Source organism: Glycine max, chromosome 20 (assembly GCF_000004515.6).
Source record: "Glycine max cultivar Williams 82 chromosome 20, Glycine_max_v4.0, whole genome shotgun sequence".
NCBI classification, from domain to species: domain Eukaryota; kingdom Viridiplantae; phylum Streptophyta; class Magnoliopsida; order Fabales; family Fabaceae; genus Glycine; species Glycine max.
In genome coordinates this window covers 21,500,504-21,521,321 of record NC_038256.2, presented here as the reverse complement: position 1 = coordinate 21,521,321, position 20,818 = coordinate 21,500,504, and the positions used below count along the sequence as shown (strand labels likewise).

Genomic DNA, 20,818 nt, shown 5'->3' with positions numbered 1-20,818 from the left:
GGTTGCTTGGGGACTGGACGTAGGCACAAGGGTGTGGCCGAACCAGTATAAAACTGAGTTTTCATTTTCTCTTTCCTTAATCTCCTTTATTTATAATTGCTTTATATTCATATTCAAGTTGCTTCATTTGAATTAATATTTAAGAAGATTGTCATTAAGGGAATTCATAACTTGAGTAAAAAGTGAAATAGATTTTTAATTAGGGGAAACAGTTTGGAATATCTTAATTCAACCCCCCCTTCTTAAGATATCTGAGGCCACTTGTCTAACAAGTGGTATCAGAGCTTCATTCTTGTACAAAGTTTAGAAGCTTCAAGAAAAAGATGGCCTCAGCAAATTCCTTATTTCCAGAAGGAAATTCTATCAATAGACCTCCAATCTTTAATGGAGAGGGTTACCACTACTGGAAAACCCGAATGCAAATTTTTATCGAGGCAATAGATCTAAATATCTGGGAAGCCATAGAAATAGGGCCTTATATACCCACCACAGTAGAAAGAGTTTCAATAGATGGTAGTTCATCAAGTGAAAGCATAACCATAGAAAAACCTAGAGATAGATGGTCTGAAGAGGATAGAAAACGAGTACAATACAACCTAAAAGCCAAAAACATAATAACATCTGCCCTAGGAATGGATGAATATTTCAGAGTTTCAAATTGTAAGAGTGCTAAGGAAATGTGGGACACTCTTCGATTAACACATGAAGGAACTACAGATGTTAAAAGATCTAGGATAAATGCACTAACTCATGAGTATGAATTATTTAGAATGAATGCAAATGAAAATATTCAGAGTATGCAAAAGAGATTTACACATATAGTAAATCATCTAGCAGCCTTAGGCAAAGAATTTCAAAATGAAGATCTTATAAACAAGGTGCTAAGATGTTTAAGTAGAGAATGGCAACCCAAATTAACGGCTATTTCTGAATCAAGAGATTTGTCTAACATGTCTCTTGCCACTTTATTTGGTAAGTTGCAGGAACACGAGATGGAACTATTGAGATTGCACCAAAATGAAGAAAATGACAAGAAAAAGAAAGGAATTGCTCTTAAAGCATCATCCTCAATTCAAGAAGAAAGTGATCAGGATCATGATGCAGATGATGATGATGATCTAAGTCTCTTTGTAAAAAGATTCAACAAATTTCTTAAAGTAAGAGGAAATCAGAGGCGACCAAATTTTAAATCAAAGAGAAGGACAGAAAATTCATCCTCTACTCTAAAATGCTTTGAATGCAATCAACCTGGACATTTGAGGGTTGATTGTCCCATCTTCAAGAAAAAGATGGAAAAATCTGAAAAGAAAAATCATAGTGAGAAGAAACTAAAGAAAGCATACATCACATGGGATGAAAATGATTTGGAATCCTCTGAAGATTCTGAAAATGAAGAGATAAATCTTTGCCTTATGGCAAAAAGTTACGAAAGTGATGAAGAGGTAACATCTTCAAACAACTTATCTATTTCTTTTGATGAATTGCAAGATGCATTTGCTGATTTGCATAAAGAATCAATTAAACTTGCAAAATTAGTTTCATCATCAAAGAAAACAATTTCAAATTTAGAAAATGAAATTTCAAAATTAAACAAAGAATTAGATCTTCTTAGAAATGAAGTCTCAATCTCTAAAACAAATGAAAAAGTTAATATCTCCACTATTAATGACAAGAAAATAACAGATTCTTGTAGTTGTTGTGATAAATATGTAAAAGAAATTAAAGAGTTAAAAAATTCACTTGCAAAATTTTCATATAGTAGAAATAATTTAGATGTTATATTAAGTAAACAAAGATATGTGTCTAATAAAAATGGACTAGGGTATAAATCTGAAAAACTACAAAAGGTTCATAAAAACTTTTCCACTTCCACACAAAAATGTAATTCTAATTCCATCACTTGTTTTTACTGTGGAAGAAGAGGACATGGCATATCAACTTGCTACTTCAAGAAAAATTACAGTAATATTAAAATGATATGGGTCCCAAAAGGATCCTCAGTTTATACTAACATGCAAGGACCCAATAAAATTTGGGTACCTAAGTCAAAAACTTGATTATGCAGGTTTCTTTGAGAAAGAAGTGGTACATAGATAGCGGATGCTCAAAACATATGACTGGAGATGCATCAAATTTTACACATATATCTCCAAAGAAAAGCGGGCATGTAACATATGGTGACAACAACAAAGGTAGAATTCTTGGAGTGGGTAAAATAGGTACAAATTCTTCAAACTCCATTGAAAATGTTCTACTTGTTGAAGGCCTTAAGCACAGCCTGCTTAGCGTTAGTCAACTATGTGACAAAGGCTATCTAGTATCATTTGATTCTCAGAAATGTCTTATAGAACATAAGCATGACATTAATATAAAGCATGTAGGACATAGAGTCAATAATGTTTACATGATAGACTTAAGCATAAAACAAGAAAACAATCATTGCTTTCTTAGTAAAGATGATGATCCATGGTTATGGCATAAAAGAATTGCTCACATAAACATGGATCACTTAAATAAATTAATTTCAAAAGATTTAGTAGTTGGTTTGCCTAAATTGAAATTTGAAAAAGATAAACTATGCGATGCATGTCAAAAGGGCAAACAAACAAGAGTCTCATTCAAATCTAAAAATGTTGTTTCAACCACTCGACCATTACAGTTATTGCATATGGATCTATTTGGTCCATCTAGAACCATGAGTTTTGGAGGAAATTACTATGCTTTAGTTATTGTTGATGATTTCTCTAGATATACTTGGACATTATTTATTACACATAAAAGTGATTCATTCCAAGCATTTAGGAAACTTGCTAAAGTCATACAAAACAAGAAAAATCTCAAGATTGCATCCATTAGAAGTGATCATGGGGGTGAATTTGAAAATAAAGATTTTGAATTATTTTGTGATGAACATGGTATTGAACATAATTTTTCTGCACCAAGAACCCCTCAACAAAATGGAGTTGTTGAGAGGAAAAATAGGTCATTGGAAGAAATTGCAAGAACTTTATTAAATGATACTTCTCTTCCAAAGTATTTTTGGGCTGAAGCTGTCAATACTGCATGTTACATCATGAATAGAGCCTTGATAAGACCTATTTTAAAGAAAACCCCATATGAGTTATTTAATGGTAGAAAACCTAATATTTCTCATCTACATGTTTTTGGTTGCAAGTGCTTTGTACTTAATAATGGTAAAGATAATCTAGGAAAATTCGATGCAAAATCTGATGAAGGCATTTTTCTTGGATATTCTTTACAAAGCAAAGCATATAGAATATATAATAAGAGAACTATGAATATAGAGGAATCCATTCATGTTACCTTTGATGAATCTAATGCTATATTGTCAACAAAGAATATGCTAGATGACATTGCAGATTCTTTAGAACATACGAACATTCATGAACAAGATTCCAAAGGAAATGACAAAGGAAACAATGAAGATCCTCCAGAAGAAGGCAAATCCAATGATACACTCCCAAGAGAATGGAAAACTTCAAGAGATCATCCCCTCGACAACATTATTGGTGATATCTCAAAAGGGGTAACAACTAGACACTCTCTGAAAGATTTATGCAATAATATGGCTTTTGTATCCATGATTGAACCTAAAAATATAAAAGAAGCCATAATAGATGATAATTGGATCATTGCCATGCAAGAAGAATTAAACCAATTTGAAAGAAATAATGTGTGGAAATTAGTAGAAAAACCTGAAAATTATCCTATCATAGGAACAAAATGGGTTTTTAGAAATAAATTAGATGAACATGGTATAATTATTAGAAATAAAGCCAGGTTAGTAGCAAAAGGGTACAATCAAGAAGAAGGAATAGACTATGAAGAAACATATGCTCCTGTTGCAAGATTAGAAGCCATTAGAATGCTATTGGCATATCCATCCATAATGAATTTTAAACTTTATCAAATGGATGTTAAGAGTGCCTTTCTAAATGGCTTAATTCAAGAAGAGGTATATGTTGAACAACCCCCTGGTTTTGAAATTTCTGATAAACCAAACCATGTTTATAAATTACAAAAGGCTCTTTATGGTTTGAAACAAGCCCCTAGGGCATGGTATGAACGATTAAGTAATTTTCTTCTAGAAAAAGAATTCTCCAGAGGTAAAGTGGATACCACATTATTCATAAAGAGAAAGCATAAAGATATTTTGTTGGTTCAAATATATGTTGATGATATAATTTTTGGATCCACTAATGATTCATTGTGCAAGGAGTTTTCCCTTGATATGCAAAGTGAATTTGAAATGTCAATGATGGGAGAACTAAAGTACTTTCTGGGATTACAAATCAAGCAAACTCAAGAAGGTATATTCATCAATCAATCCAAATACTGCAAGGAATTGATCAAAAGATTTGGGATGGATAGTGCAAAACACATGTCTACACCGATGAGCACTAATTGTTACTTAGATAAAGATGAATCTGGTCAGTCTATAGACATAAAACAATATCGAGGTATGATCGGATCTCTTCTTTATTTATCTGCTAGTAGACCTGATATTATGTTTAGTGTATGCATGTGTGCTAGGTTTCAATCCAACCCCAAACAATCACATCTAAGTGCAGTAAAGAGAATCATGAGATATCTATTAGGAACAATCAATTTAGGATTATGGTATCCTAAGAATTCAACATGTAACTTAATAGGATATTCTGATTCTGATTTTGCCGGATCTAAAACTGATAGAAAAAGTACAAGTGGAACTTGTCAATTTATTGGATCGGCTCTTGTCTCATGGCATAGTAAGAAACAAAACAGTGTTGCTTTATCTACTGCTGAAGCGGAGTATATCTCTGTCGGTAGTTGTTGTGCACAGATTTTATGGATGAAGCAACAATTATCTGACTATGGCATCATTCTTGATCGCATACCTATTAAGTGTGATAATACTAGTGCCATAAATCTATCCAAAAACCCAGTTCAACATTCAAGAACTAAACATATAGAGATTAGACACCACTTTCTTAGAGATCATGTCTTAAAGGGAGATTGTGTATTAGAATTTGTTGATACTAAGAATCAACTTGCTGATATTTTCACTAAACCTCTCCCCCAGGAAGTGTTCTTCTCTATTAGAAGAGAATTAGGTCTCTTAGATGTAAGAGATTTAGAAAAATAGGGATTGATTGGTTGATTGATTGGTTGATTTACTTTTACCTTTTGATTGTAGATTATTTTGTTTGATCTTGTTTGAATTCTTGTTTTTATGATAGAATTTATGATTTCTTGTGTATATAGTAATTGAATGATTGAATTTAGTGTAGTAGTAGTGAAAATTAGTCATATAGGATGTATTTGAGCATAAATATAGATATTCTCTTAGAAACTAGCCTAGGATAGGCTCTGGTAATCGATTACCATCCAGTGTAATCGATTACACATGAACAGGCAGCCTGTAATCGATTACAACATCCTGTAATCGATTACCAGAAGGCTTATTGGGCCTGTAATCAATTACCAATACCTGTAATCGATTACAATGCGTCATCTTCTATAAATACTCACGAAATCAGAGCTGCTGCGCAGCCAAAGCTTCCTCCACGTTTTCCTCCATACCTAGAACTTCAAACCTTCGATTCTCACTCAATTCTTCACCAAATCACGTCCCGTAAAGCCCAATCTTCCTCTTTTTCACTCCTCTTTCACTTCCACTGATCAAAATCCAGAAAAACTTCATCAAATGGCAGAGCCATCAAAGAAGAGAAAGGGATCATCCTCCACCGCTACCGCTGCTGCCCATCGCCGTCACGGCCCATCCGGAGCACCCACAACACCTATTCCTCCTTCTTTGTCATCTCCAAGATCATCAACACTGTTTTCATCTGATGATCAACGTCTACGGTACCTTTCTGAGTTTTCTTCTAGAATAATCTTAGATCCTAAGTACCTAGACGTAGAGTTCTTTAATGATGAAACGTTTGATTGCTATCAAGTGTTTCAAAACTCTGGTCTTGTTGATTTCATGTCATTAAAATTGTCGTATTATCCTGAACTTGTTAAGGTCTTCTACTGCAATTTAAAAATTCAGGATGGTATTATTATGTCTGAGGTGCATGGTACTTCTATGGTCATTGATCAGTCACTTTTCTTTTCTTTGACTCATTTACCCAGTCAAGGTGCACCTTTTGAGGGCACCATTGTTGATGACTGGAAATTCGATTATTCGAGTCATGATGCTCGTCACATGGTCTGCAATGATCAAGCTGAAATGACCGGTAGATTGTTGGCCGGGTCATTAACTTTTGATAATCGCATCATGCATTATATCATTGTTAGAATTTTGCTTCCTCGGTCTTCAAATTCAGCACAAGCCTCTGAGGAGGATTTGATTCTTATGTGGGCTTTTCTAACCGGTCGTCAGATCGACTGGGCCCATTTGGTTCGGTACCGAATGCATAAGGCATTATGGGCCAATGCACCTCTTCCTTATCCACATTTGATTACTCTGTTTTTGCGTCATTTTCAAATTCCGCTTGATGATGAACCCTTTGTTCAAGTCAAGCATTCCTTTGCCATTGGTGCTGGTGCAGTGACCTCCTTTGGGTATCGTAAAAATCGGAATGGGCAATGGCTGAAGAAGGATGCACTCCCTCCTCAAGATGAACGTACTCCTTCACCTCCTCCTCAACGTGAAGATTCCGCACTCATAAATGAAGTCCTCTCCGAATTACGGGGTCTTCGTTCTTATGTTGGTGACCGCTTCGACTCGTTAGATTCACGCTTTGCCGGTATGGACATTCGCCTTACACAGCTTGAAGAGGATGTCGGATACATTCGTCAGAGTTTTGATCTTCCTCCACCACCTCCATCTTCTTAGATTTTAGTTTTTGACTATATGTCTTTTTATAAGCCGTGTATTTTGGCTTTTAGTTTCTTAGAATTTACATTATTATGCTAAGTACTTTGCTTATTTATCTGTTGGTTTTTAAATTTCAGTCTTGGATATTTTGTGGTTGTTGACATTTTATGTTATTTGAATTCTAGTTTGATTATTTCTTGTTTGTGAGTTTGGCTTATTGTGTTTAATACTCTGATATTTATATCTTGCAACTCCATTGTTATATCTGTGTTGATTTCCGAGTTCTTTGGCTTTTTGATGTTGCCAAAGGGGGAGAAAAGGTTGCTTAACAAACTTAGAAATCAAGTGATCATGAATTCCGAAATATAGGGGGAGTAAACGAATGCACATTTTATCTATATACAATTGTTTGTTGCTTGCTTGAATCTTGATTTCAGGTATTGTATTGTCATCATCAAAAAGGGGGAGATTGTAGATGCAATTGGCTTTGATGTTTTGATGATGATCATGATGATGTGTTGCAATTGATGCAAATGGGCTTTTCAAGATTAAAATTCAAGACAATACTTCAAGATTACAAGTCACAACATCAAGATGATCACTAGAATATTAGGAAGGGAATTCCTAATTGAATTAGCAAAGGTTTGGCCAAGTGATTTATATTAAAAAGTGTTTCTCAAAGGTTTTACTCTCTGGTAATCGATTACCAGTGGCCAAATACGTTTTATAACAGCTACAAAAATTTGAATTCGAAATTTTAGACTGTGTAATCGATTACACAATTTTGGTAATAGATTACCAGCAGTTAGTAAACGTTTTAATTCAAATTTTAAAAGCTGTAATCGATTACACAATTACTGTAATCGATTACCAGACAGGATTTTCAGAAAAATAATTTCAAGAGTCACAACTTTTCAAAGGCTTTACTCATGACCACCAATGGTCTATATATATGTGACTTAAACACGAAATTGAAGAGAGATTTTCAGAACAACAAAGTGTTTATCCTCTCAAAGAGCAAATTCATTTTATCCTCTTAAGAATTCCTTGGCCAATTCAATTGCAATTCATTAAGGAATTATTTGAGTGCTCAATCTGTAAAATCCATCTCTTTCTAGAGAGATTTGTTCCTCTTCTTCTTCTCATTCTCTAAGGGATTAAGAGACTGTGAGTCTCTTGTTGTAAAGGATCTCTAAACACAAAGGAAGGATTGTCCTTGTGTGTTTAGAACTTGTAAAAGGAATTTACAAGATAGTGGAACTCTCAAGCGGGTTGCTTGGGGACTGGACGTAGGCACAAGGGTGTGGCCGAACCAGTATAAAACTGAGTTTGCATTTTCTCTTCCCTTAATCTCCTTTATTTATAATTGCTTTATATTCATATTCAAGTTGCTTCATTTGAATTAATATTTAAGAAGATTGTCATTAAGGGAATTCATAACTTGAGTAAAAAGTGAAATAGATTTTTAATTAGGGGAAACAGTTTGGAATATCTTAATTCAACCCCCCTTCTTAAGATATCTGAGGCCACTTGTCTAACATTTTGTTCTTGTGACAAACTCTACCAACTTGTATACATAGCTTAATTACATAATCCAACTTGATATACGAATACTAGTATGTAGTGACTATTGTAGTGACTATATAACAATCCAACTTGACAAACTCTACCAACATGTATACATAGCTTAAACTATGTAGTAACTTTTATTTGCTCAGAAAAAAATTAAAGCCCACTTGATATACGAATACTATGTCTTTTCATAGGTAGAAACTTAGATATTAAGTTGTCTTATATATATAGTGCTTATGGGATGATAACATCAGAAGTGCACTCAATCAACTGAAGAAGAAAAACAACTAAGTTATTGCAAATATCCACTCAGAAGTAATGCAGTGATTGCACAAAATCAAGCAAGAAATGCTTGACACATATCAGTCTGATATTGATAAATTATTTTGTTCACCATTCTAGCAAAACCAATACATCTAAACATAAAGTGTATCACTGCTGGCCTTCAGTGCAATAAATCATCATTTTCAGTTAATAAACACCAAAATGTGCCAGCTTTATTGGAGTCACTGGTTCATAATTTATAGTAGTAGTTGAAACAATAGCATCATGCTCAAGGAATATATAACATACCTCTGGGGCCATCCAATGCTAAGTTCCTGTTTCTCAACCAATTCCCTTGAACCCCCCAAAAAATCATGCAGTTCGAGAAATTCAAACAAATTTGTTTCTCTATTTCTCTTTGATGCATATTCACAAAGATATGGTGCTCACAACCTATCTCAACTCCAAACTCATCCAATTCCACACCCACCAACATATCAAAATCATTGAAACAAAAATAAATGAAATAGAAAACAAACATAAGTCAATAAAATCAAGCAACCTTGTAGCTGCAAAAATGAAATCAAAATCAAACAAACATAAGCATGAAAAAGAAAAAAAAATAGAGATGAGCGAGGGAGAGAGAAACCTACCGGTGAGAGGAAGAAAAGCTACGGAGAGGGAGCTGGTAGCTCGTGATGCTGCTGAGAGGGAAAGAGAGAGCCACGCATGTGCGCTGAGAGGGAGAGAGAGAGAGAGCTGGTGGTGTGCTGAGAGGGAGATAGCGCTGCTACGGAGAAAGAGAGAGAGAGAGCTGGTGGTGTGTTTCTACGGAAGGAGGAATTTTAATTTCTTTTTCTTTTGGTGAGAATTTGAAATGATCTGAAGTTAGTAGATTAAAATGCTTTACCTAAATGATATCATTTTAATTACTTTTAAAATATCTTATCCAAACATATTATATTATGAGAAGGCATTTTAATTTCCCCGTTGAAATACTTTACCTAGTTTAATTTCTCCATCCAAACACATAATACAGGTTTAGCACAAGAAGATTATGACTAAAATATGATAGAACCTAAAATCAACACAAAAACATGATTCAAGAATAGATCTATAAAATTTGAACCATAGAAATGCAAGAACAAGTGTAGATCTAAGATTTAATAGGTTTATTTTTTTGAATCTACTCTAAACAGCACCAAACCACAAGACAATGGAGGCGAAAAGGTGTGCGGAATGACCATAATTTGTCTTCGCCCAGCTCTCGACTTACTGTTTTTGAATGACAAAGGGCACAGACTTGTCTCTACATGTTTATCACCCAACTTGCAAAATTTGAATGACAAAGGGCGCAGAATTTATCTCTGCGCGTTTATCACCCGCCATGCTGCTCCTGAATGATAAAGGGCGCAGAATCTGTCTCTGTGCATTTACCCACTCAGCTTGTTGTTCCTGAATGATAAAGGGCGCAAGATCTGTCTCTATGCATTTACCCACTCAGCTTGTTGTTCCTGAATGATAAAGGGCACAAAATCTGTCTCTATGCGTTTACCCACTCAACTTGTTGTTCCTGAATGATAAAGGGCGCAGAATCTGTCTCTACGTGTTTACCCACTCAACTCGTTGTTCCTGAATGATAAAGGGCGCAAAATCTGTCTTTGCGTGTTTACCGACTCAACTTGTTGTTTCTGAATGATAAAGGGCGCAAAATTTATCTATGCGCATTTACCCACTCAGCTTGTTGTTCCTGAATGATAAAGGGCGCAGAATCTGCCTCTGCGCGTTTACCCACTCAGCTTGTTGTTCCTGAATGATAAAGGGCGTAGAATATGTCTCTGCGCGTTTACCCACTCAGCTTGTTGTTCCTGAATGATAAAGGGCGCAAAATTCGTCTATGCACGTTTAGCACCCAACTTGCTATCATGCTTTGAGTCTTATAGATAGCAAAGGAAAGATTTAAACGGATAACCACTCGGGTATCTCCGCATGTCAAGTGACTCCAGTGTCAGTATGACAGAAATTGTCTGCGTAGAAGATGGCATAAATCTCCGTGTGTCAACGGGCTCGTTGGCCGCGATTGACAAAGGAGGGTGCAGAAGACGACGTTAGTCTCTGCGTGCTATCATGCTTTGAGTCTTAGAGATAGCAAAAGAAAGCTTAAACGGATAACCACTCGGGTATCTCCGCATGTGATGTGACTCCAGTGTCAGTATGGCAGAAATTGTCTGCACGGAAGATGACGTAAATCTCCGCGTGTCAACGGGCTTGTTGGTCGCGATTGACAAAGGGTGCAGAAGACGACGTTAGTCTCTGCGTGCTATCATGCTTTGAGTCTTAGAGATAGCAAAAGAAGTTTTAAATGGATAACCACTCGGGTATCTCCGCATGTCAAGTGACTCCAGTGTCAGTATGACAGAAATTGTTTGCGCGGAAGATGACGTAAATCTCCGCGTGTCAACGGGCTTGTTGGCCGCGAATGACAAAGGGTGCAGAAGATGACGTTAGTCTCTGCGTGCTATCATGCTTTGAGTCTTAGAGATAGCAAAAGAAGGTTTAAACGGATAACCACTCGGGTATCTTCGCATGTCAAGTGACTCCAGTGTTAGTATGATAGATATTGTGGGGGCGGCCGAAAAAAGCGAGGCTCTTGCTCCTACGTATCCTCAATGAGGAACTCAGACCTACGTAGTTCTGGATAACTTGTGAGACTAAAAATAGTCTCGGTGTTTTCTTCACTAAAATGCGAGCATGCTTTAGTAAAGAGAGAAAACTTCCAACTAATCAGAGCAACATATGCTTTCCGGATGAAAAACAGTGTGTCTACCGGGGAAGGTGAGTATGCCGATGAAATTTTCTCACAACCACAAATGAGATTTTGGATGTTTAGCATTTCGTTTCTAAATGACCATTTAGAGGAAACATTGGGTTCAACTAAAATAGAAGAAAATCACTCAAAGTGTATTAACCTCACATAGGTAAGTGTTTCGTCCTAATTCCGAACCATAGATATGCCATGACTTCATCTTGCAAATCATTTCCTATCAAATCAAAGATTACATGTGTGATCATGGATCAGTAGGACTTTTTCTTGGGAATGGTGTTTTTTTGTGGGAACTTTTTGTGTTTTTTTGGCTTTGAATGTTTTTGGCCTTTTCCTTTTCTGTTTTTGTTTAGCGCGAAGCGAACAAGTCACCGACGCATAGGATTTTGGTTGGTAATCAAAGGGAGAGGGCCACTTTAGGTCGTGGTTTCCTTTCTTCTTCTATTTTTGTTTTTGTTTTCTTGGTGACAATTCTGTATTGTTCAGATATTGTCTGGTCCAAAGACCTTTCTGCATGTTTCTTCTATTTTCTTCCGATCTTTGATCGGGGATTTTCTTTTTTCTTCTTTTTTTCTGCTTTCTCTCCCTCTTTTAATTGGGAATTTTCTTTCCTTTTTTGCTTTCTCCCATTCTTTGATTGGGGATTTTCCTTCTTTTTTTGTTTTCTTCCTAGGGCAAGGATTGATATTCTCACCCTGGGTCAAGGTTTATGGTAAGTTGGGATTTTGGCTCAAGGCTTGTAGCACGGCTGGACATGATATATGTCAGGGTTTGGTTTAGTTCAAGGATAAAAGGGTATGTCCCACATTATTTCCATGACACAAATGCAACAATGATGATTTGGAAATTTTATGCAAAACTAGTCATGCATGCACCTATGTGGACACTCAAGTGTCGAACTTTTATGGTCATGTGATGCTAGGGCTCAGGATTCATTTCCTCTATTTAAGTCAACCTAGTGTTTCCAAAATATGTTCTTTTATCAATTTTTGCATTCATCCGAGTCCATTTTGGGTGTTCGGAAAAACTTTCACAACATTTACCCTTCAAATGTGTACACACATTTTTTCTCAAAAACTGGTTATGATCAGCGAATTTTTTCCTTCAAATAAAAGTTGGAAATTATCTCTTTTCACGAGCATGTTGATTTTTAGCTAGACAACTTTTATTCTTATTATTTTCTTTTTTCTTTTTTATCATTTGTTTATTTCTTTTTCTTGTTTATTTTTTGTTTTTTCCCTTTTTTTTCATGAGGTATTTTGCTACCTAAACATTGTATATTTTGGTGAGGTATCTTTTTGCTATATACATGCATATCTAAAGTATCTTGCTACCTAAACATACATATATATCTTTTGTGAAGTATTTTTTGTTTACATACATGCATATCTAAGGTATCTTTCTACCTAAACATACATACATACATACATATATATATATATATATATATATATATATATATATTGTGAAGTATTTTTTTGTTTACATACATGCATATCTAAGGTATTTTCACTACCTAAACATACATATATATATTTTGTGAGGTATGACTACCTTCCGAGCTTGTGCTTGTTTTATTCAGATTCCTAGGATCATGAGCAACTAGGCGTGTCCTACTATAACTCGCGAAACAAAAGGTGATCAAATAACAAGCAGAAATTTAAAAGTTACTAGGTTGCCTCCTAGTAGTGCTTCTTTAACGTCTTGAGCTGGACGCCTGATGACTTGTCGGTCACGAACCTAGTACTTTGCTTACCTTTGGCTTTGGACTTGGTCACCTATTGGTCGGCCATGTGTCGTAGGCAATACTCTAACCTTTTTGTGGATGAGCTGAGGGGCTCTGGAGGTGGCGGCGGTGCATTTGTTGCCTGTTGCTAGCCATCCCCAGGCTGTTGTGGTGTCTCGCCCTCTGCCTGCCTGGGGGCGCAGTACTTCTTGATGAAAGCCCGATTAATGCGGGGCCTAATGACCTTGTTGGGGGTGATGGGCACTCTGTAGAACTAACAGAGGCCCGTAATCAGAGTTGGAAGCCCCAGGACCCTGTTGGACTTCTTTGGGTCCACTGGGTGTCCTGCGGGCGCGATCCCTGCAAACAATAGATGACATCATAAATTAGTTTGAACCATATGCATATTTAACTATGTCGTGACGGCACAGACCAACCGATACTTTCGTAGGGGGAGATCGGCATTGCGGTCGTTGAGAAGAATGTATCTAAGTAGCAACGTCATCCATATCTGTGTAATAGTGGTCATGTTGGTACGCATGATCCGCACACATTTCTTTGCAGTGGCACAGGTGAAATCTTGCCCCGGTATGCATAGTAGCTGCATGATAGCCTCCTCCTCTGGTTGTACTTGCATAGGTGGCCCTCCTCCAGGATCACGGGGTGGCCCAGGAACTGATAAAAGGAAACTACTGGCCCATAACCGGGAATGCAAGTCTCGGTTAAGCATTTAAGGGCAAAGGACCTTAAATTCTCTTAAGGTGTGGATATGGAGTCCACTGAAAGTGAGGATGCATAGCAATCTAAAGGCGAGGGCGTGTAGTCCTCTGAAGTTCAGGACATATCGCCCTTTGAAGGCGAGGGCGTGCAGCCCTCTAAAGGCAAGGACGTGTAGTCCTCTGAAGTGGAGGACGTGTAGTCCTCTAAAGGCGAGGGCATCTAGCCCACAGAAGGTGAGGACGTGTAGTCCTCTAAAGGCGAGGGCGTCTAGCCCACTGAAGGCGAGGACGTATAGTCCTCTAAAGGTGAAGGCGTGTAGCCCTCTGAAGGCGAGGGCGTCTAGCCCACTAAAGGAGAGGACGTGTAGTCCTCTAAAGGCGAGGGCGTCTAGCCCACTAAAGGTGAGGACGTGTAGTCCTCTGAAGGTGAGGACGTGTAGCCCTCTGAAGGCGAGGGGGTGTAGCCCTCTAAAGGTGAGGACACGTAGTCCTCGGAAGGTGAGGGCGTGTAGCCCTACGAAGGCGAGGGCGTGCAGCCCTCTGATGGCGAGGACATGTAGTCCTCTGAAGGTGATGACATGTAGTCCTCGGAAGGTGAGGGCGTGTAGCCCTACAAAGGCGAGGGTGTGTAGCCCACTGAAGGTGAGGATGTGTAGTCCTTTGAAGGCGAGGACGCCTAGGCCACTGAAGGCAAGGATGTGTAGTCCTCTGAAGGTGAGGGCATGTAGCCTTCTGAAGGCGAGGGTGTCTAGCCCACTGAAGGTGAGGACGTGTAGTCCTCTGAAGGCGAGGGCGTCTAGCCCACTGAAGGTGAGGACGTATAGTCCTCTGAAGGTGAGGGCGCGTAGCCCTCTGAAGGCAAGGGCGTGTAGCTCTCTGAAGGTGAGGACATGTAGTCATCGGAAGGTGAGGGCGTGCAGCCCTATGAAGGCGAGGGTGTGTAGCCAACTGAAGGTGAGGACGTGTAGTCCTCTGAAGGCGAGGGCGTCTAGCCCACTGAAGGCGAAGACGTGTAGTCCTCTGAAGGTGAGGGCGTGTAGCCCTCTGAAGGCAAGGGTGTCTAGCCGACTGAAGGTGAGGACGTGTAGTCCTCTGAAGGCGAGGGCGTCTAGCCCACTGAAGGCGAGGATGTGAAGTCCTCTGAAGGTGAGGGTGCGTAGCCCTCTGAAGGCAAGGGCGTGTAGCCCTCTGAAGGTGAGGACATGTAGTGCTCAGAAGGTGAGGGCGTGTAGCCCTACGAAGGCGAGGGTGTGTAGCCCACTAAAGGTGAGGACGGGTAGTCCTCTGAAGGCGAGGGCGTCTAGCCCACTGAAGGCGAGGACGTGTAGTCCTCTGAAGGTGAGGGCGTGTAGCCCTCTGAAGGCGAGGGCGTGTAGCCCTCTGTGTTAGACAAGTGGCCTAAGATATCTTAAGAAGGGGGGTTGAATTAAGATATTCCAAACTACTTCCCCAATGAAAAATCTATTTCACTTTTTATTCAAGTTATAAATTCCCTTAACAATGAACTTCTTAAATATTGATTCAAATAAAACAATTTGAATATAAATATAAAGCAATAATAAACAAAGGAGATTAAGGGAAGAGAAAGTGCAAACTCGGATTTATACTGGTTCGGCCACACCCTTGTGCCTACGTCCAATCCCCAAGCAACCCGCTTGAGAGTTCCACTATCTTGTAAATTCCTTTTACAAGTTCTAAACACACAAGGACAATCCTTCCTTTGTGTTTAGAATTCCTTTACAACAAGAGACCCACAGTCTCTTAATCCCTTAGAGAATTAGGAGAACAAGAAGAATGAATCTCTCTAGAAAGAGATAGATTTTACAGATTGAGCACTCAAATAATTTCTTAATGAATTGCAATTGAATTGGCCAAGGAATTCTTAAGAGGATAAAATGATTTTGCTCTTTGAGAGGATAAACACTTGTTGTTCTGAAAAACTCTTAGCAAATTCGTGTTATAAGTCACACATATATAGACCATTGGTGGTCATGAATAAAGCCTTTGAAAACTTGTGACTCTTAGAAATATTTTCTGAAAATCCTGTCTGGTAATCGATTACAGGAATTGTGTAATCGATTACAGCTTTTAAAATTTGAATTAAAACATTTATTAACTGTTGGTAATCGATTACCAAAATTGTGTAATCGATTACACAGTCTCAAATTTTGAATTCAAATTTTAATAGCTGTTGTAAAGCATATTTGGCCACTGGTAATCGATTACATCCTCTGGTAATCGATTACCAGAGAGTAAATCCTTTGAAAAACACTTTTTAATTTAAATTACTTGGCCAAACCTTTTGCTAATTCAATTAGGAATTCCCGTCCTAATATTCTAGTGATCATCTTGATGTTGTGACTTGTAATCTTGAAGTATTGTCTTGAATTTAATCTTGAAAAGCCCATTTGTATCAATTGCATCATATCACCATGATCATCATCAAAACACCAAAGGCATTTGCATCTACACTCTGAAGGTGAGGACATGTAGTCCTCGGAAGGTGAGGGTGTGTAGCCCTACGAAGGTGAGGGCGTGCAGCCCTCTGATGGCGAGGACATGTAGTCCTCTAAAGGCGAGGGCATCTAGCCCACAGAAGGTGAGGACGTGTAGTCCTCTAAAGGCGAGGGCGTCTAGCCCACTGAAGGCGAGGACGTATAGTCCTCTAAAGGTGAAGGCGTGTAGCCCTCTGAAGGTGAGGGCGTCTAGCCCACTAAAGAAGAGGACGTGTAGTCCTCGGAAGGTGAAGGCGTGTAGCCCTACGAAGGCGAGGATGCGTAGCCCACTGAAGGTGAGGACGTGTAGCCCACTGAAGGCGAGGGCATGTAGCCCTCTGAAGGTGAGGACATGTAGTCCTCGGAAGGTGAGGGTGTGTAGCCCTACAAAGGTGAGGGCATGCAACCCTCTGATGGCGAGGACGTGTAGTCCTCTGAAGGTGAGGACATGTAGTCCTCGGAAGGTGAGGGCGTGTAGCCCTACGAAGGCGATGATGTGAAGCCCACTGAAGGTGAGGACGCGTAGCCCTCTGAAGGCGAGGGCGTGTAGTCCTCTGAAGGTGAGGACATGTAGTCCTCGGAAGGTGAGGGCGTGTAGCCCTACGAAGGCGAGGATGCGTAGCCCACTGAAGGTGAGGACGTGTAGCCCTCTGAAGGCGAGGGCATGTAGCCCTCTGAAGGTGAGGACATGTAGTCCTCGGAAGGTGAGGGTGTGTAGCCCTCCAAAGGTGAGGGCATGGAACCCTCTAATGGCGAGGACGTGTAGTCCTCTGAAGGTGAGGACATGAAGTCCTCGGAAGGTGAGGGCGTGTAGCCCTACGAAGGCGATGATGTGAAGCCCACTGAAGGTGAGGACACGTAGCCCTCTGAAGGCGAGGGCGTGTAGCCCTCTGAAGGTGAGGACATGTAGTCCTCGGAAGGTGAGGGCGTGTAGCCCTACGAAGGCGAGGGTGTATAGCCAACTGAAGGTGAGGACGTGTAGTCATCTGAAGGCGAGGGCGTCTAGCCCACTGAAGGCGAGGACGTGTAGTCCTCTAAAGGTGAGGGCGTGTAGCCCTCTGAAGGCGAGGGTGTCTAGCCCACTGAAGGTGAGGACGTGTAGTCCTCTGAAGGCGAGGGCATCTAGCCCGCTAAAGGCGAGGACGTGTAGTCCTCTGAAGGTGAGGGCGTGTATCCCTCTGAAGGCGAGGGTGTCTAGCCCACTGAAGGTGAGGACGTGTAGTCCTCTGAAGGCGAGGGCATCTAGCCCACTGAAGGCGAGGACATATAGTCCTCTGAAGGTGAGGGCGTGTAGCCCTCTGAAGGTGAGGACATGCAGTCCTTGGTAGGTGAGGGCGTGTAGCCCTACGATGGCGAGGGAGTGCAGCCCTCTGATGGCGAGGACGTGTAGTCCTCTGAAGGTGATGGCGTGAAGCCCTCTGGAGGTGATAGGTACTAGTACCCAAGGGTTCACCCTGATGAGAAAGCAAGAGATCAACTTATCGAGAGGGTCGGTCATCCCAAATCCACACGATTGGATATTAGATGTAGGAAATCTATGCAGTTATCATGATTTTTAGGGATGCAGATGCATGCAACCTTTGTCTTGAAATGTAGTAAATGCAGACTTCATATGAAACAATGCAATGTAATGGAAAGTTGTACAATGTTCATGACATTTTTTTCCCTATTTTGTGATTTTGATTTTGATTTAATTTTTTTGGAAAACACAGATTGACTGGCCTTTTGAAAGAAGTGATAATTCATGCAACCTCATCCTATCTTTTTGCAAATCTCTCCGGGAACTCCTTCAGAGTGTATGTTCTGTTTTGATTTAGTCACTTGACCATTTTGGAGTGACGGCCAAGGTGCTTTTTGATGTTTAATCAATCCATTGAAATGTCAGGGTTCGTCCCCCCCCCCCCCCTTTTTTTGTTTAAAAACATTGACGGGTGAGAATTTTTTATCTGCCCCTAGGTTCACTTGAGGCTCATGCACGATGCCCCTCATTGCCCCAGTGTAAGGCTTTGAGGTACCAATTGTTATCTTTCGTCATGACCTTGTAGCTGGGAACCTATTGGGTGAGAACTTCTAATCTGCCCCTAGGTTCGCTTGAGGTTTTTGCATGGTGCCTTTCATTGCCCCAGTGTAGGGCTCTAAGGTATCCATTTTTATCTTTCGTCATGACCTTGTAGCTGGGAACCCATTGGGTGAGAACTTCTAATCTACCCCTAGGTTCACTTAAGGTTTTATGCATGGTGCCTTTCATTGCCCCAGTGTAGGGCTTTGAGGTACCAATCGTTGTCTTGTTTTCACAACCTCGTAGTGAGGAAGAATGAAAGAAGCAGTTGATTCTTGCAAAAAGAATTTCCCAAGGACGAGAAATAGTTGATGGATTAAGTCAAATGACTCCTATAGAGAAGCAAGATATTTTGGTGTTTTGATGATGCCGAAGGATCAAGTGCTTCTAAGTTTTATTCAAGACAAGAATCCAAGAATACAAGAAAATCAAGATATAGCATCAAGTTGATCTCTAGAATCTTAGGAAGAAGTTTCCAAATTGAAAAAGCAAAAGGTTTGGCCAAAGAATTCTATCTAAATAATTTTAAATTGAGATTTACTCTCTGGTAATCGATTACCACCAACTGAAAATGTTTATAACAGTCACTAGAAATTTGAATTCAAAATTTATAATGTGTAATTGATTACACATGGATGGTAATTGATTACCAGAGGGGATTTTCAGAAAATAATTTCCAAGAGTCACATCTATTCAATGGTTTATGAATGGCCATCAAAGGTGACTAGGAAACACGAATTAAAAGAGAGTTTTCATTGCCCATAAAGTTTTATCCTCTCAAAAGATTAAGAGTTTTTCTGAACTGACATGTCTTATCCTCTCAAAAAGATTCCTTGGTCAACCACTTGCATATTCCATAAGGAATTTTGATTGATCTTCCTTGTACAATCTATCTCTTTTAAGATAGATTTCTTCTTCTTTATTTCTGAAAAAGGATTAAGAGACCGTGGGTCTCTTGTTGTAGAGGATTCCTGAACACAAGGGAAGGGTTGTCCCTGTGTGGTTCAGACTTTGTAAAAGGAGTTTTACAAAGAGAGTGGAAAATCTCAAGTGAGTTGCTTGAGGACTGGACGTAGGCATGGGAATTGGCCGAACCAGTATAAATCAAGTTTGCATTCCTCTCTTTAAACTTCTCTTATTTATTGCTATTTATCTTTTGCTTTAAAGAAGTTTATTTTGAATTGTCATTTGAGTAATTCATGTTAAGGGTGCATTGTTAATCCAAAAAGAGAGAGTGAAAGTTTAATTAGGGAATAGTCTTTGTATCTTAATTCAACCCCCCCCCCCCTTCTTAAGATAACTGAGGCCATTTGTTCAACATCCTATTCTTGATAACTCATTTCTCTCTAAAAAGACAAACTTTCCGGAATGATAAAATGAGGTCACATGAACGTCTTGAAAACACAGTTAATCAAATGTTTCTTTTTTTTATTTTGAACTTTTTTTTATTTTGAAACTTATTTACTTTGAACTTTACTCGTCATTTTACGGCACCCCTGCCAACGTGCTAGACGAGTAATCTCTGATTGAATGGTCTTGGAAGTCAACACTCAGGAGCGCGGGTCGCTTGAGCAAACAGACCAATGGCTTGCACTCACATTCCAGTGGAAGTTTGAATAAGCAAAAGATGTGTTTGTGAGAGGATGAGAGAGACAAGGATGTCAAATTCATCCATTTTAGCATTGTAACTGTGGTTTATAATAATGGCATAAACTTGAAAATCCTGATGAGTCATTAGAGACATCTAACAACAGCTTTCAAAACTGCCCAATGTGTGGTGTCGCTTGTCAATGTTAGGACCCATACACGATTCTTCTAAAATTTTGGCCAGCCCGCATCAATTAGACTTTGCACCTTACGCTTCAGGGTCATACAATGCTCAATGGAATGCCCTGGGGCTTCTCCATGACAAGCACACGTTGCGTTTGAGTCTTATCCTCGGAAAAATGGCGGTTGAGGAAACCTAGCAGGGGTTATGGCTACCATTGCATTATCGAGTGGATATGGGAGCAAGTCAGCATAGGACACCGGAATTGGGGTGAATTCTACAGGGTTTTTTTCGCTGCAAAACTCAATTCTTGGTTGGTGTTTTGGGTTTTTGCTAGAGGTGGTGTTTAGCATTGGTTGTGTGGTAGGTGGGTTTCTATGGTTGATTTAGGGATGGCCTTTGTGGATAACTGGGTGGTGCGTAAGGAGAAGGGTTGTTATTGGCTGGGTAATGACATTGTTGGGTTGGTGGGAAACTTGACTGTACAGGAATGACAGTCACAACACGGGTTTCTCCCTCATTCTCACCCTCTTCACTTGCCCCAGTTTTCATCAAAGCAAGATGA

The 20,818-nt window shown here is 39.4% G+C and overlaps 1 protein-coding gene across 1 annotated transcript in view; it reads left to right on the top strand.

Annotated features, from left to right (window-relative positions):
* Positions 1-374: 374 nt before the first annotated feature.
* The window catches only part of LOC121174339 (uncharacterized), a gene marked incomplete at its 5' end in the record, with an annotated part of 47,123 nt that continues 26,679 nt past the window's right edge, over positions 375-20,818 (top strand). Inside the window, 4 exons of the mRNA XM_041013528.1 lie at positions 375-935; positions 2,090-3,334; positions 3,488-3,544; positions 3,866-5,125. Of these exons, the coding sequence (XP_040869462.1) occupies positions 375-935; positions 2,090-3,334; positions 3,488-3,544; positions 3,866-5,125 (3,123 nt within the window). The remainder of the gene's footprint in view (positions 936-2,089; positions 3,335-3,487; positions 3,545-3,865; positions 5,126-20,818) is intronic.